General features: G+C 47.5%; 1 protein-coding gene across 1 annotated transcript in view; it reads right to left on the bottom strand.

Annotated features, from left to right (window-relative positions):
* Gldn (gliomedin) overlaps positions 1 to 7,104 on the bottom strand; it is a 49,093-nt gene extending 41,989 nt beyond the window's left edge. The window contains exon 1 of the mRNA XM_055622289.1: positions 6,742 to 7,104. Coding sequence (XP_055478264.1) covers positions 6,742 to 7,104 — 363 coding nt within the window. The remainder of the gene's footprint in view (positions 1 to 6,741) is intronic.
* Between the last annotated feature and the right edge of the window lie 8,286 nt (positions 7,105 to 15,390).

Raw genomic sequence — 15,390 nt, 5'->3', positions numbered from 1 at the left:
CCAAACCAAACCAAACAAAAAACAAATGAGTAATTCAATTAGAATTTTAAAAAAAATGTGCAAAGCTAAATAACAGCAAAAAGATTATTCTTACCCTCTACAGTTTTTTTTCTATGTTTATTTTATTTATTTTCCATGTTCTTAGGTACAGGGTAATACAACACATACTTTTTTTCTGCCTTTTTTTCTTCACTTAGAATGTACCATAGGGATTAGTTCGAGAGGATTTCCTCGTTCTTGTTTCACTGCCACTGACTGGTGGTGTAGGTTCTGTTTCTTACTCTACTGATGAACATGGCCACCACAGCTTTTTGTTCTCTCAGAGATTCTGCGTCGAGTGAGGAAGAACACGTCACTCATGAGCTCGACAGTCTATTATGCAAAACTAACTCCCATGAATGAAACGGCAGGGTAAAAGGGGAACCATTTCCACGTGGCCCACATCATTTCACACCCCAACAGCGCAGCAAGAGCCTGGCTGTTTCCCTTCAGCGGCCTCGGTGCAGCGCAGCTCCAGACTTTCATCACCTAGTCGTGGCAAACGGTGAAGTGAGTTTTAGGGTAGTTGCAGCTTGCATTTCTTGCGTACAAGGAAAGGGGAAAGAGGAGACAATGGCTGAGGTAGGTGGGTTTCCAAAGTTAAAGAAAAAGCCTTGTGTAAACATAGTTCTTCATCAGTGAATAAAAAAATAAAATAAAACAGTTTAAGTAGAACTATCATGGATGGATGGACAATGCAATGCTTTCCCAAAGACATGGGCTACTAAATGGACATCTCAGAGCCAGTTATGGGATACTTCCCTACAGACTGTTAGGAAAGGAGGCCCCAGAGGCCCCCAAAACAACAAAGACTGTTGCCATTGCTTTGTTTCCCACCATAGATGACACCACTATAGATGACAAGACCCTGTTGCTGGAGATATTATACCCTTTGGTTGCAAGACATAAAGAAATCAATTTTGAAGCAGTTTGGCAACTTCCTGCCTGCTGTCTAGCTTTCACAGTACACTGGAGGAAAAAAGTTATCAGTTGTCTTAGCCCGCACCGGACCCTGCACGCTACAGCGTCAACTTGCCAGGCAAGATGTGCCCACTGGTACAACGGTGGCACGAGTGTACTGGGGTTAACTGACTGCATTCTGATTGGATTTGAGATCTGCTAAAAAAAAAAAAAAAAAAAAAAAGGAATTCATGCCTGATATTGTAAACTCGGCCAAAAGTCCATGGCAATGGAGGTCGTTAACCTACTACTGCTGTTTTGCAAAATGGACACGTTGTCAAATTGCCTTCTAAATATTTATGTTTATATCTGTAGCTTAGTGCTGCTCTCAATCTTGGTCAGAGAAGTTTCTGTTTTAAAATTTAAAATTTTTTATGTGCATGGGTATTTTGCCTACATATATATCTGTGCACCATGTCCGTGTAGTGCTCATGGAGTCCAGAAAAGGTCATTGGATCCCCTGGAACTGGAGCTGCAGATGCTTGTGCGCTGCCTTGTGGGTGCTGAGAATAGAATCTACAGTCAGTGCTCTTAACTGCTGGGCCATCTCTCTAGCCCCCAAGAAATTTCTTTCTGCAGTGGATGGCAGGTAATAAAAAAACTTCTAACTGTTCCAAGTGTTGAGAATATGTGATATTTGAGTGTGCAGCCCTAAATAGGACATACATATCAACCTCATCAAGGCTCAAAGAACCTGGAAGAAGAAGGGACAGGAAGAATGTAAGAGCCAGAGGGTGGGCCTCACACCAGATGAATGAAAAAAAGAAACAAAAGGAGGGCATGACTGCTCTTAGTTATGGTGGAGGAAAAGTCTGTTGTAAATAAGAGGGAGAGCATAGCCAGAGGAATCTGAGAGAGTCCAGAGTGAACAAGGACAGACTGAGCTGGGCCACTTGAAGAAAGAAGGGGAGGGGAGGGGACAAGTGAGAGACAAGGAGGTCAAGAGGCCAAAAGGGGGGAGGTTTGGGGGGAGGGAGCGATGTAGCCAAAATGACTGGATCATATAGGGAAGAGCAGCTGGGGGAAGGGCAGCCCAGGCCCCAGGCTGGAGAGTTTAGGGTAGGTATCCTGTCCCAGGATGGGCCCGAGGGATGCTGGCAGAATCCTGCAGATTCTGAGGGAGTCTGTTTTGGTGTATATAATTGGCACTTCAGGCGTTTGTTCCTGGTTTGAGACCTAACCTAGAGCTGTGAAGCCAGCCAGCTGTCTTCGGGACAGGGCCCGTCCTCCGTCCTTCGCATGCAGGAGCTACAGTCACCTGCACAACATGAAGCCAACGGGATCGGTCGGTGTCGGCGGTCTAGCAGCACTACTGGACTCGGTGGGTTACAAAAGAGAAACCGGAGAGAACAGGAAGGTGAGGCTGGGAGGCACTGGGTGTGTCCCGGGATGAGAAGGAACTTTTGTTTACATATAAGGAACCTACTGATGTCTTTACGATACTTTAATATTTTACTTCCCACTCAATTCTGTTATTGTTTATAGTAGGTTACTGGCAAATTTGGGGGGCGTGGGGGTTCCAGGTATATGATAATGTAAGCTGATGAGAGCCAGACTTTCACTTCCTTTAGATTCCTTTCCTTTGTCTACTTTCTCTGACCAATCCTAGGACAAACTGAGCTACCTATAGTGACAACAGATAGCTCTCACAGGATGATGGCTAGTGAGTGGAAAGCTGGTTTTGGAGGTAAGAAGTTCTCATTATAGTTCACCTTGTTAAGAGAGGCTCTATCAGTTTGCATTATAACAGCAGACTTAAAACGTACTGGAGAGCTGGCTTAGTGTTTAAGGGCACTGGGTGGGACCCTGGCTGGGTTTCCAGTGCTCAGATGGAGACTCAAAACCTTCTATAGCTCTTTTCCCAGGGGAACTGAAGCTTTCCTCTGACCTCCCAGGCGTACACGCAGCACACATACATACACACAGGTAAAATGCATGTAATAAAATAAAATTCTTTAAAACTGTAGAAAATTGGGTGGTGGTGCCAGATACCATAATCCCAGCACTTGGGAGGCAGAGGCAGGTAGATCTCTGAGTTGGAGGCCAGCCTGGTCTATAGGGCAAGTTCCAGGACAGCCAGGGATACACAGAGAAACCCTGTCTCAAAAGGGGGGTTGGGCTGGAGAGATGGCTCAGTGGTTAAGAACAATGGCTACCTCTTCCTGAGACCCTGGCTCAATTCCCAGTACCCATGTGATGGCTTACAACTGTCTGCAACTCCAGTTTCAGGGGGCCAACACCCTCACACAGACATTCATGCAGGCAAAACACCAATGCACATAAAATGAAAATTAAAAAAAATATAGAAAATTTAGTAATCTCAGTGCTTAGAAGGCTCAGGCAGATGGAGGGAGAGCTCAAGGCTGGTCTATGAGATGGCTAAACTCTGTCTAAAATAACAATCTGGTGTAGGTCTTAAACTCTATCAAATGTCCTTTGTAGTATCTGAAAGCTGTTTAATCATGGTTGTCTTTCTTGAAAAATTATCTGGATTTACTTTTAAAAAGCGACTTTCTTGGAAGCTGGAGAGATGGCTTAGATGTTAAGAGCACTGGCTGCTCTTCCAGAGGTGCTGAGTTCAATTCCCAGCAACCATGTGGTTTCTCACAAGCATCTATAATGAGATCCAATGCCCTCTGCTGGAATGCAGGTGTACATGCAGATAGAGCATTCATGTAAAATAAATAAATAAATAAATACATAAATCTTAAAAAAGAAAAAAAGTGACTTTCCTCTTAGAGAGATGTCCAGACTTTCAAATGATATCTCAAGTGTAGCAGTGTGCGTGGCATCCAGGGCGAACAATCACTATGGAGATATAGTCACCAGGCCTTGTGCACTGCAGGTTTTTTATGCTACTTTGATTTTTTATGAAAGTTCTTCTGGATGCTCTAGATTTGGGCTCAGAAAAGATAGCAGAGAAAACTGTCAGAGTGTCCATAAAGGGAAGATAGAGAGAGAGGGAGGGGCAGGAGGAGAGGGGATGTGTGCTGAGGGGGGGGGGTCAGATTGATTCTGCCGGGAGAGGTTGTGGGAAAGAGAAACAAGAGAAGCAGTTTGCCCTACGGGAAGGGAGGAGGTAGATCAACGCTTTCCTCCTCCCCATGGCTTTACGGATGTCTTGTCCCCTTTCGGCCAGGCCAGTTGCTCCCCAAGCTTTGGCCACTGTCCCGCTCAACGCTTTTTCTCCAAAACATTCACTTGCTTTTTAAATTCTTTAATATGCTTGTCTATGTCAAATTAACTGAACTTCAGCAATAGTATAGATTCTTTCTAAACAAAGTCACGTACAGCTAACAACCAGAGTGCGCTGTTCAGAATCTCTATGCTACTGACTTACTTTTTTTTTTTTTTTTTTTTAGCCAAAAGCACAGAAACAAGCCACAAGGATAAACAGACTATTCTGGAGGTTGTTTTGTTTTGTTTTGTTTTTAAACGCTGACATTAACCTGCATCGAGCTTGCTTCTTTGTTCTTAGATCTCCAACAGAGAGTGTCAGCATGAGGCTGTGGGCTGGTCCAAGGATTTTAGACTTATTCAGGATCTGACGCTATAAAAAAAGCCCGGTCCATTTGGGATGATATCTAGGGTGGATTCAGGCATTGATAAGTTTTTAGGTTTCTCTGACGACTTGTGTTCTAGTACTCAAAATGCAGCCTACAGACCTGCAGCAGTGGTGAGGGTGGGAACTTGTTAGCCATGCAAACTTTCCTACCTTAGTCCATTGGTTCTCAACCTGGGGGTCATGACTGCCTGTCAGATGTTTACATTATGATTCATAACCATAGGAAAATTATAGTTATGAAGTGGCAGTGAAACAATTTACGTTGGGGGTGGGTGTCACCACCACATTCAGAACTGTCCTGAAGGGGTTGAGAGCCACTGTCTTAGACCATCTGAATCCAAACCTTCGTTGCACAACAACCCCAAGATACTATGTGCAAGGCAGAGCTGCGGTGTTCTTAGACTATGCATCCACGAAGACATGTATGAAGACAACGCTCGTCAGGGTGACCGATGCCTTCTGGTCTTGCTGCACCTCCCTCGGTGACTCAGAAAGGTCCCAACACATGCACTGCAGATGTGAGAGCCGTGGGTCCTGCTCGCCACAGTTTCTGGGCTAATCTGTAACAGCAGCTGCACTGCCAGGTCACCTGGAGCTAAATCTGGCTTCAGAGTGACATGGAAATGAGCTCATTCTCTTATGTGTGACTGAATGGGCTGCAATTTGGATCCAAATTGTCTACCTTAAAAGCAGGATTAAAGATATAAAGTGTTGGCTCTCAGATGGATTTCTCTCTGAAGGTTAAAATAAAAAACAAACAAAAAAACCACAACTCTTAAAATGCAGAATGTAGAGCCAAGAGAGTGCTCTAGAATCCCCAGCCACTCCGCTTCATCTTCAGAGGTTGTATTTTTTGAAATTTTTGCTTAGACTTGATTTTTTAAATGTTTACTTGAGTGAAAATGTGAAGCCAGAAATGGAAAGCTCGACCTTTCTCCAGCTATGTATTTGAAGTGTGTCGTATTTGCAGTTTTAAAAGCCTTTAAGCTCACACATGATATCTGTAAAGCTCCTCTAATAACAGCAAATGTTTTAAGTAGATTTCTCTCCCAACATGTAGGATTCCAAAGCATAGCTCACTGGACTCGGGGTGGCAACTGAAAATTTTCTAATTGTGAAGTGAAATAAGACCATAGGTATTTGCAGTGAATGAAAGGGGGATGGGAAATGGAAAGGGAAACAGGAGTGGCTAAGTGCTCCCTTCAAAGTGCCTTTGGATTCGAATCAACAAAAGCAAAACACCTGAAATCTGGAATAAAGGATGTTTTTTTTCTTTAAAAGTCTTTCCTTTAGGGAAGTGTTTCTTAAGTCTCAGGAAAGGAATGTGCAAAGGATGACTTAGAAGCTGTCAAGAGGCCCAGGTGTGTTGTGGCACATGCCTGTAATCCTGGCATCAAGATGCTGGAAGATCTGGAGTCCAAGGTCACCCTTGGCTATGCAGCCAGTTGAAGACAGTTACATGAAACTGTCAAAGGAAGGAAGGAAGGAAGAAAGGAAGGGAGGGAGGGAGGGAGGGAGGGAAGAAAGAAAGGCAAGCAAAGTGATTGAAAAAAAGAAAAGATTAATGCTGGAACCTTTCCTAGAAGTACAAGTTTGTACTTCTAACACACCAACAATCTGGCTCTCCACTCTCCTGAGCTTGTGAAGCAACGCACAGACGCCACATCAAGGACCCTGGTTTTGCCAGTGCTTTTTCGCACGCTCATAAAAGTTACATTACACGGAGTCCTCCCATTTGGAACAGCTTGAGAGCCAGGAACAACTTCCAGCATCTAGCTGGGCAGTCTGGTCGCAATCTCACGGGGATGTGCCAGGCCAGATGGAAAGCCTAACCCACCAGACTGTGCCAGGCAAAAGTCACCTCTCTGCTTTCAGAGACACGGCCACCGGGAGCTGCTGCTGGGGCTCAGTTCACACCCAGAAAACTTTTGTCAAAAGTTGGGAAAGGCTCTTGATACTGCTCACGCCCTCATTTACTTTCAGACTCAAAAGATGTCAGAAGTGAAGGCTTGCCCATGCCTAGACCCAGCAGATGAAGAGGCTGGTCTCAAAAGGGTTAAGAAGCTAGCCATCTACACGCAAGGGTCCCTCCAGGGCCTTGGCCAGAAGACCCTAGCTCCCATCACCTCCCGCGGCCCAGCCTGAAGGGGGCGGCACGGGGACGGGCCCCTGCCTACCGGCACCATGGAGTAGGTCATCATCATCATCATGTCCTGGCTCTCGGCGCGGATGTGTGACGCAGGCTCTCCGCTGTGGCTGCGCTTGTTGCGCGCTGCGCTCGTGGGGTCCTGGGGTGGTTCGGGGACCCGGCCAGATGCACGACTCAGTTCCGCCAGAAAGGCGCGTAGGGCGCTGTCCTCGTGCTGCTCCCGGCCGCGTTGCGCCTCCAGCGCCCGCAGCGCCGCGCTCAGCCCTCGCCACTGGCACAGCACGAACACGGTGCCCGCGGCGTTCAGCGCAGACAGCAGCGCTACGGCCACCAAGGCGCCGCGCAGCCCCCAGCCTGCAGCCCCGTGGCCTCGCTCTGCGGCTCGGGTCATGTCTGCGTCCTCAGGCTGGACAACTCGGGGCAGCACTGGGCCTTCTCCCGCAGGGGCAGGTTTTGTAGCCTTGCGCGAGCCGTGGACTGGTGGCAGAGCCGTGAGTCAAAGCTGCCTTTAGACCCGTCTGGCGAAGCGGGTTGGGGACAGTAGTGGTGGCGCCCCAGAAGCCCAGAGGGACAAGCGGGCAGTAAGGGGGTGAGAAGCCAGAAGAGAGAAGTGCGGAGGAGGGGCAAATAGCAAACAGGCCTCCCCTCTTTTTCTTGCTGTCCTACCCGTGGGCATTGCCAGGGCCCAGACAGGCATAGTCGGGGTCAGACTGAGGAGGAGGGCAGGAATTCTTAAAGCCTGAGAAGTTTCTAGATTCCACCCCCTCCTTCCTGCAGTCATCTTTGGAGAAAACCATAAGCATTCCCAAACACACTGTTCTTGGGAGGTCTGCTGCTTGGGCTCAGGTTCAAGGTGCCCATCACTCCTCAAGGCCGCCGTGTGGCCACGGAGGACTCTAAGAGATCTCTCCCAGAACAGAGACGGTGAGAGACAGGGAAGGGTAAAAAGCCACCCATTAAAAACAGAGAAGCCAGGTGCACTTAGCAAGCAGAGGCCATCCGCAAGGCGACTGCTAGGACCGAGTTAAGAACTTTCCCACCAGTCTCAAACCTGGGAGGCAGCAATGATGATGAAAAAAAAAAAAAAGTTTTTGGAGACCTGGCTCCAAAGCCAGCGGCCAATGCCAGACATCTGGGAGTGGTGTGGTCCTGTGTCGTCGTCCCCCCCCCCGCCCCTCCCTCCCCGCTGGAGATCAAAGCCAGGGTTTTGCAATTGCTAGGCAGGAGCCAGAGCCCTAGTTCTGAGCCACACAGATTTCACTACATAGCTCAGGCTGGTCTAGAACTCGCTCCTGCTTCAACCCCTTGAGTGCTAGGATTGCAGGCATGTCTTCCATTTTATGTATTTATTGTTTTAGGTTATGTGTCGGGGCGTTTTGTCTAGGTGTGTGCCTAATGCTCACAGAGGCCAGAAGGGGCTGTGAGCCCCCATGTAGGTGCTGGGACTCAAACTTAGGTACTCTGAAAGAGCAGCCAGTGCTTTGAACCACTGATCCATTTCTCTAGTCCCTACCTGGAATATTCTAAGCACATTCCTGGAAACATACTGAAGTTCTTTCTGGCTGAAGGCCTGGAGAGACTGGTCAGGACTGGGAACTTAAACTACACCTGCCTTTTTACAATAACCTTACCTACTCTAAGCTCGGCGCGTGGCGTGCCTCAAGAGTCACTGTTCCACGCCAGGTATGGCAGCGCGCAGTGCACATGGAGGCTGAAGCAGCAGCAGCAGCCTAAGTTTGAGGCCAGATGGGATAACACATTAATAATGGGAGCCCTGTCTCCAAAACACTGTCTCTTGAATTGAGTCACTTCACAGCCTCTTGAGAAGACCTTAAGGCTTTGTCAGCTTCTCTCAGAATGGCACCACTTTTCTAGAAATCTAGGACTTTCTGGGAACCCTGGTCATAGGGGAAGACTTGAGTGGAGGCCAACATTGCTGCCTCCACAGTCAGAAAGCCCAGAGAGGCAGTGGCTCTCTGCCATCAGCTCATCTGCAGTAGTCAAGGAGAAGGACTCTTCCAGCCCTTCCAGCCTGAGAGCCAAGGCTATTTGAGTCAGTCCTGGGGGAAGAACAGTAGGATGATAGAGGGTGGGGCAAGAGGACAAGGGAACAGTGGAGCTTTGTGACTGCCTCTATAACCATCAAGTTCATGCTGCTGCTGGTCTTCCTGCCAGAAGAGCGGATACGCAGCGGGATCAGACTTATCTTCAGGGTAAACTATGGCAGAGCCTTTGGACATGCACAAGACAACTGGAGCTCCATCTTAACTACAACCGCGAGTCCAGGGTTAGCCCTGGGCTTCAATAGAAACCTCAACCAACTTGAGTATTCTTAGAAGAGCAGCTACACAAGATGGCATTTAGAAAGCAGGAAGGGATTGAGCTACAGAGAGACAAAGTTGGGGCTCAGTACCCCAGGTTCTCTGTTTAACTCAGTAACCCTTCATTGGGCCCTTACTGTGTGCCGGCCTCTGTGATGGACATTGAAGACACAGGTGTGAACAAGGCAACCAGTGGGAACACCATGGCTGCTTCTGAGCTTCTCCTTATCCTAACATCCATTATAGCTATTATGGACCACCGTTACCACCATCAGCAGCACAATATAGGGCTCCATTGGTCAGGCGACATGTTTATTGCACCTTGTCATTCCCATCAGGTAAGGTAGTCAGAATGGATATTTAACAATTATCTACGGGATGAACTGGTGAATGAATAAATGAGTGAAAGGTTTGTGGATGACATTTCTAAGGAGAACAGGTATGTGTGATGCTGGTGGCACTTCACCGTGGCCTTTCACATGACCGTGGCATGTTCATATGCCTTGGAGCTGGCCTTCACCTTTTTTGCAAGGCTCGTTTCCAATGTTTGGAAGTGTGGTGTTAGCCTGAAATGTATTTTTTTTTTCCTTTTAAGTCAGGACCACAGCTAGAGACAGAATGGAGGTGAGAATCCGCTAGAATCCTTAAGTCAAAAAGCTGCTCCTCAAGCCGGGCGTAGAGGCGCTAGCACTCAGGAAGGCAGAGCCAGACCAATCACTGTGAGTTCGAGGCCAGCCTGGTCTACAAAGCAAGTCCAGGACAGCCAAGGCTACACAGAGAAATCCTGTCTCGAAAGACAAAACGAAAACCAAAAAGAAGACACTTGTGGCATGGCCACCTAATAGGACCGGTGGATGGGGTTCCTGGGCTATTGCACAGGAGCCAAGAGAGGTGGAAGAAGGGTGAAGCAAAGGCTGACGCCTTCCCATGAGACACTTTCTCAGTCTTTCCATGCAGGCACTCCGCGAAAAGGAGAGCCAGAGAGCTCTGCTCAATGCTCAGTTATCTCCTAACTCATGGTTCCTCTAACCAACTGCCTTTCCCTGTTCTCTTTCATATTTTCCCTCTGTCTCCTGCCTCTGACTCTCCTAGCAGCAGATCACCACAGCAGCACCTTACTCCTTGTCCAACCTGTTCCATGCTGCCGTTCCCTCATCAAGGCTAGTCCTCTCCCAAGCCCGCGCGTCCCCTCTCCCTGACCTCTGCAAGCCTCACTGGTTCAGTGACCCTCTACATGGGCTTTGGTGACGATAGAAATGACCTTGAAACTACTTTTGAACTGTGGCTTTAGGCATCTTAACTGAACTTCTCTAAAGAGGCTGTAACTGTTAAGATTTCGTGAGAAAGGGCTTCTGAAGTCCTCGGCTTGTGGCAACTTCTGCTTAGCTCTGTTGCTGTGGGCTACGTGAGCTCACGGACCGGGCCTCTCTGCTGTTGAACTGGGTCACAGTCTTTTAGTTGCATTACGGTGCTGGTCTTGGTAGGGAATCCACATCACTTTGCCCCTCACAGCTCAGATTTGTGCTAATTAGGAATATGTTAATGCTTTCTGAGAACTACACATTTAAAATCCATATCATTTTAATTGTATTTATTTTGTGCATGTGTGTGTGAGGGCACTGTTGTCACAGCGTGCATATCGAAGCCAGGGGACAGCTTGCCAGACCTGTTCTTTTCTTCCAGCATGTGGGTCCCAGGAATGGAACTCGGGTTGCCAGGCCTCATGGCAAGTGCCTTTGCCCTGAGATGCACTGCTGACCTAACTGTGAGTGCTTCAAAAACTTTAAAAACTTGAGCTTTGGCCTGTGGTACTCTGGCTCTGAGGTTGGGTCTGTGAGGCCCTTCACAGTTCCTAAGCCTCTTGAGCTTCCTTGCAAGGCAGATGTGCTTACACGCCATGACCTGACTGGTGTTCTACTTCATGGACTGGAACTTTCTACTTATTAATTTCAAAAAAATTTAGCTATCAGTCTGGCCTTGCTTTGTTGACATAGGAGATTCAAGATACGGTAGAGGTACAAAGAGATACACAAATTCCCTCTATTCCAGACCGAAGAAGCCAAGAATACGATGTGCTGCCTTTACAATGAGGAACAATTTTTCCATTAAAAAAACAGATACTTTTCCCCCCAGAGGTTAAATAGTAGTCGCTAAAATGCGTCCTGGGCTCTGGAGAATAAAATCAGACTGAGGAATAGTCTCCAGCTCATCCCGTAGCGTGTTTCCCCGATTGTGAAGTGAATGCTTTTATTTAGGATAAGGCGCCTTGATCTTGTGTGATAAGAATTGGCCTTATCCTGTGACTTCTGTGCATTGTTTCTCCATACCCAGCTGCCTTCCCCCTGGTCCGTAACTAAGGAGTCCTGTTGGAGGCTGCCATGTGCGTAGCCTTTGCTCAACCTCAGCTGAACACCCAGTGCTTCTATTCACTAATTAATAGAAGTAGTTAATTAATTTTGTTTATTCTGTTATACAGCTCTAGCTGGTCTGGTCCTTGCAATGTAGCCCCGCTTTAGCCTCAAAGTCTTTGCAACTCTTGTGTGCCAGCCTCCCAAGTGCTGGCATTCTGGGCATGGACGATCATACCCTGTTTTCTTGTGCAGTTTTTCATAAAATGTACCATGCCTTCCATTTTCTTAGAAATCAGCTTTGGAACTTCAAAGTGACAGCATTAAATCATGGTGTCTCTGGAGTTAGGAGTAAGACTTGGTGGTTTTCCTTCCTTGGGGCATCTGAATCTGAGTTGGGCAGGGACCCACAGATTCTCCCCCAGCAAGCAGGTGAGTGTCTGAGTCCTTTGAGCTGTCTGTTTACTGTTAGGTGCAAAGCTGCCCATGGTTGTAGCTGTGGCCGTCTCAACCTCCCCACCATCTCCTGCTTTGTCCTTTACTTTTCTATGACAGACATAACCTCTGCCCGAACCCCAGCAAAGCTCACCGAACTGTCATAGGCTTAGCTCTCTAAAGCAATACTGAGGTGACATTCAAGGTCCAAGGTGTTTCTTAGCAATCGGCACCTGTGAAGGAGAGACTGAGGGAACTGGCATTTAGCATGTAAGTCTGACTCAGTTCAACCCTGCAAAACTATCCAGCCCACCAGAGAGCAGGGAACTGTGGTATGCCAGGTATGGCAGCTCACACCTGTAATCCCAGCAGTTAGGAGGCTGAGGCCCGGCGACTCTCATCAGACTTGTTTGGGCTACACAGTGAGTTTCAGGTCAGCCAGGGTATAAGACTGTGCATCCAAAAGAAAGTTTCCTGTGTCAGGCCGGAATGGCTGGCTGGGTTCTCACCCTTGTTCTACTTGGTCACAGGGCAAGAGGCAGGCTGTCCTCAGATGGGTGAGACCTTGGGCTAGGTGGCTTTCTGCAGCTGAAGCAGATCCTAACCTTAACACTGAAAACAGGAAAAGCACGATTCTTCCTGAAGGGGAATGAACCTGGGACATCCTCTATATCTATTGTATCCACTGCCCTATTTGTGTGGGGCACAGGGCTGCCAATTCCACTGGAGACTGAATTATGACCAGGTCTGACTTAGAGATGAGCCTTTTTCCTTTTTCATGCGCAGATGTGGCTTTCCAGTGAAGAACAGGAGTTGCGCTCTGAAGCAATTAGAATATGAAGCTGTAGGCATGGGTTCTGTGAGACTGTGAGGATTACTGTGAATCTGAAACTGCTAAATCCGAGGGTGTGAGTTAATACTGCAGAGCTCCGCTTCTGGAACTTGAGCTACTGTTTTTGAAAGGATAAAACAAAGCCTCACCAGGACGCACATACACACAGGGATCCAGGCTCACCCAAACCTACAACTTCAGTTCCAGGGGACCTGACACCCTTTTCTGCCCTCTGCGGGCTCATGCCCACAAGTGGTACACACACATACGCTCAGGCATACACATACATATAAAACAAAATAAATTTAAAAACAACAGCAGCGACAACAAAACCAAAATAGACAAAGCCTGAGATGGATTAAGGGCACTTTCATTTTCAAGGTCTTTCCTGTGTCATTTGAGTCCTGTAAAAGGCTTGTGGAGGGGGCAGGTCTTTAAGAATCTTTTAATGTGGTCCTAGGGAAGGAATCTAGGGCCTTGCACGTACTGAGCATGTTACCACTGAGCGATGTGCCTAGCCTCGAGGGTGAATCCTATACAGTTCCACAGATGAAGACTCCAAGGCTCAAGGAAGGCTACGCATCCACAGTCAAGAAGTTAAAAACATTCACACACACACCTGCTCCACGTAGGTCCAGAGCTGGAGGTACTGAGGTAATGAGGAAGAAGTAAGAGAACAGGGTTCTGGGAGATTTCAGGTGTGTGAGATAGAAAAAGGCTCCAAAAGTGGAAGACGAAAGCCAGGCGAACACTGAATACTGTTGCATGTACAAGCCAGATGAGAGAAGGAACCAGGTTCTGACTTAGCATTTTATGAAGGGTATGGAGAGATAATGATACAAGGACATGATTTACTTTGAGGCCAGGTGAGGAAGCTGCTGTCACTATAGCTCATCATGAATATGGAGGAAAGACGCATTTGAGACCTGTAAGAGTACAAGACCTTTCCTTGCTGAGTTTGGAATCCAGAGTGACAAGCAAAATGGACTTCAGCCCTTCAGAGAGTGGGCAGAAGTACCAAGGAGTTCCAGGCAGCGATAAGCCCGGAGAGGATGGCAGAGCCCAGAGAATGCAACTTGGAAGAAAGGCCCCACCCAAAAAAGGCTTCTCCTTCCCTCAGAAAAAGCTCAGCTCCAATCATGTGCCCTGAACTGAGATGAGCTGAGATGCCCTGAACTTTCGGACACTGTCTGAAAGCTGTGAGAGTGAGTATCTGTCTCCAAACCCTGCCCCCAGTGCTGAAATTATAGAGCAATACTGAAAAGCTGCTTTTACTGACAAGCATCAGCTCCTTACTTGTGCCTACAAGGTTAAAGCCTTTGCCTTCATTTTGTGTGTGCTTTTTTTAATTTTAAAAATTGACACCTTTTAGAGGGGTGTATGACACAGCGGTTGCAGGCACTGGCTCTCTCGATGTGTAGCTAGCTGGGATCAAACTCAGATTGTCAAGAGTTGGTGGCAAGTACCTTCACTCCCTGAGCCGTCTGGCCAGCCCTGTCTCCTTCACTTTGGCTGATGGCAGAAAGATGAAGTCATTGTCCAAAACCTCTAGTCAGTTTGAATTCCAGCAAGACACAAACAAACCCTCCACTAGATAAAACCAGTTATCCTTGAGGGTGAGGCTGAACCTAGGAGCAGAGGCAACTATCTCTTGAAAATCACCTTGTCCCATCAAGTCACAAGGATTTTTCTGAACCACCTTGCAAAACAAGAATCTAGGCAATGACCAAGTAGACCGCACCTTGATAGGGATTTGTTTAAAAATATTTTTATCTACCTACCTACCTAGCTAGCTAGCTACCTACCTACCTAGCTAGCTATATTTGTGAACGTGTGTGTGTGTGCGTGCGTGTGCAACTGCCACAGCCCAAGTGCAGAGGTCAGAGGACAACTTTCTACCAGGTGAGTATAACATTCCTTTCTACCAAGGAATACAATTCAGGCTATCAGGCTGGTTGGCAAGTATTTTTACCCTTTGATCCATCTTACCAGACCAGGACTTCTTAATTAAAAAAAAATATATATTTTTTTAAACTTTATCTTTTAAAAATGTACGTGTATTTAATGTGTTTGGTTTGGTTTAGTTTTTCAAGACAGGGTTTTTCTGTGTGGCCTTGACTGTCCTGGACTCTATTTGTAGACCAGGCTGGCCTTGAAACTCACAGAGTTCCACCTGCCTCTGCCTCCCCAAGTGCTGGGATTACAGGCCTGAGCCACCACCGCCTGGCTTATTCAATATATCTTGATCATACTCACCCCCTTCCTCGCTCAGACCCTCTCTGGGTTCCTCCAACACATCCCTCATTCATGTCTGTTGAGTCCAGTTGACGCTGCCTGTGTATGAATGGGTGTGTGACCTTTCACTGGGGCACGGCTAACCTACCAATGGCACATTGCAAAGGAGAGTAACTCTCTTTCCCCCAGCAGCTATCAACTACTGATAACTTTTTGGTGAGGGGTTTCTTGGTGGCCCCTCCCTATCCATGCTGGCGTTTTGACTGGCTTGAAACTGTGAAAGTCTTGTAGAGGTGATACCCACAACTGCCCTCATTTCATGTATGCAACAGCCATGAAGACAGAGTTGGAGAGAACTCGCCACCCTCCAGCTCTTACATTCTTCCCACCGGTCCTTCTGCCATGTTTCCTTAACGTGGGCTGTGGGAAGGTTGACAGACTGCACACACACACACACCCTCCCCGCCCTGCCAGAGTCCCATCTGCGGCTGAACACTCAAAACAAT

Source organism: Psammomys obesus, unplaced genomic scaffold (assembly GCF_907164565.1).
Source record: "Psammomys obesus unplaced genomic scaffold, mPsaObe1.curated_primary_1811, whole genome shotgun sequence".
Classification (NCBI taxonomy): Eukaryota; Metazoa; Chordata; class Mammalia; order Rodentia; family Muridae; genus Psammomys; species Psammomys obesus.
The sequence above is the reverse complement of the archived record's forward strand: the minus strand, read 5'-3'. Positions and strand labels throughout refer to the sequence as shown.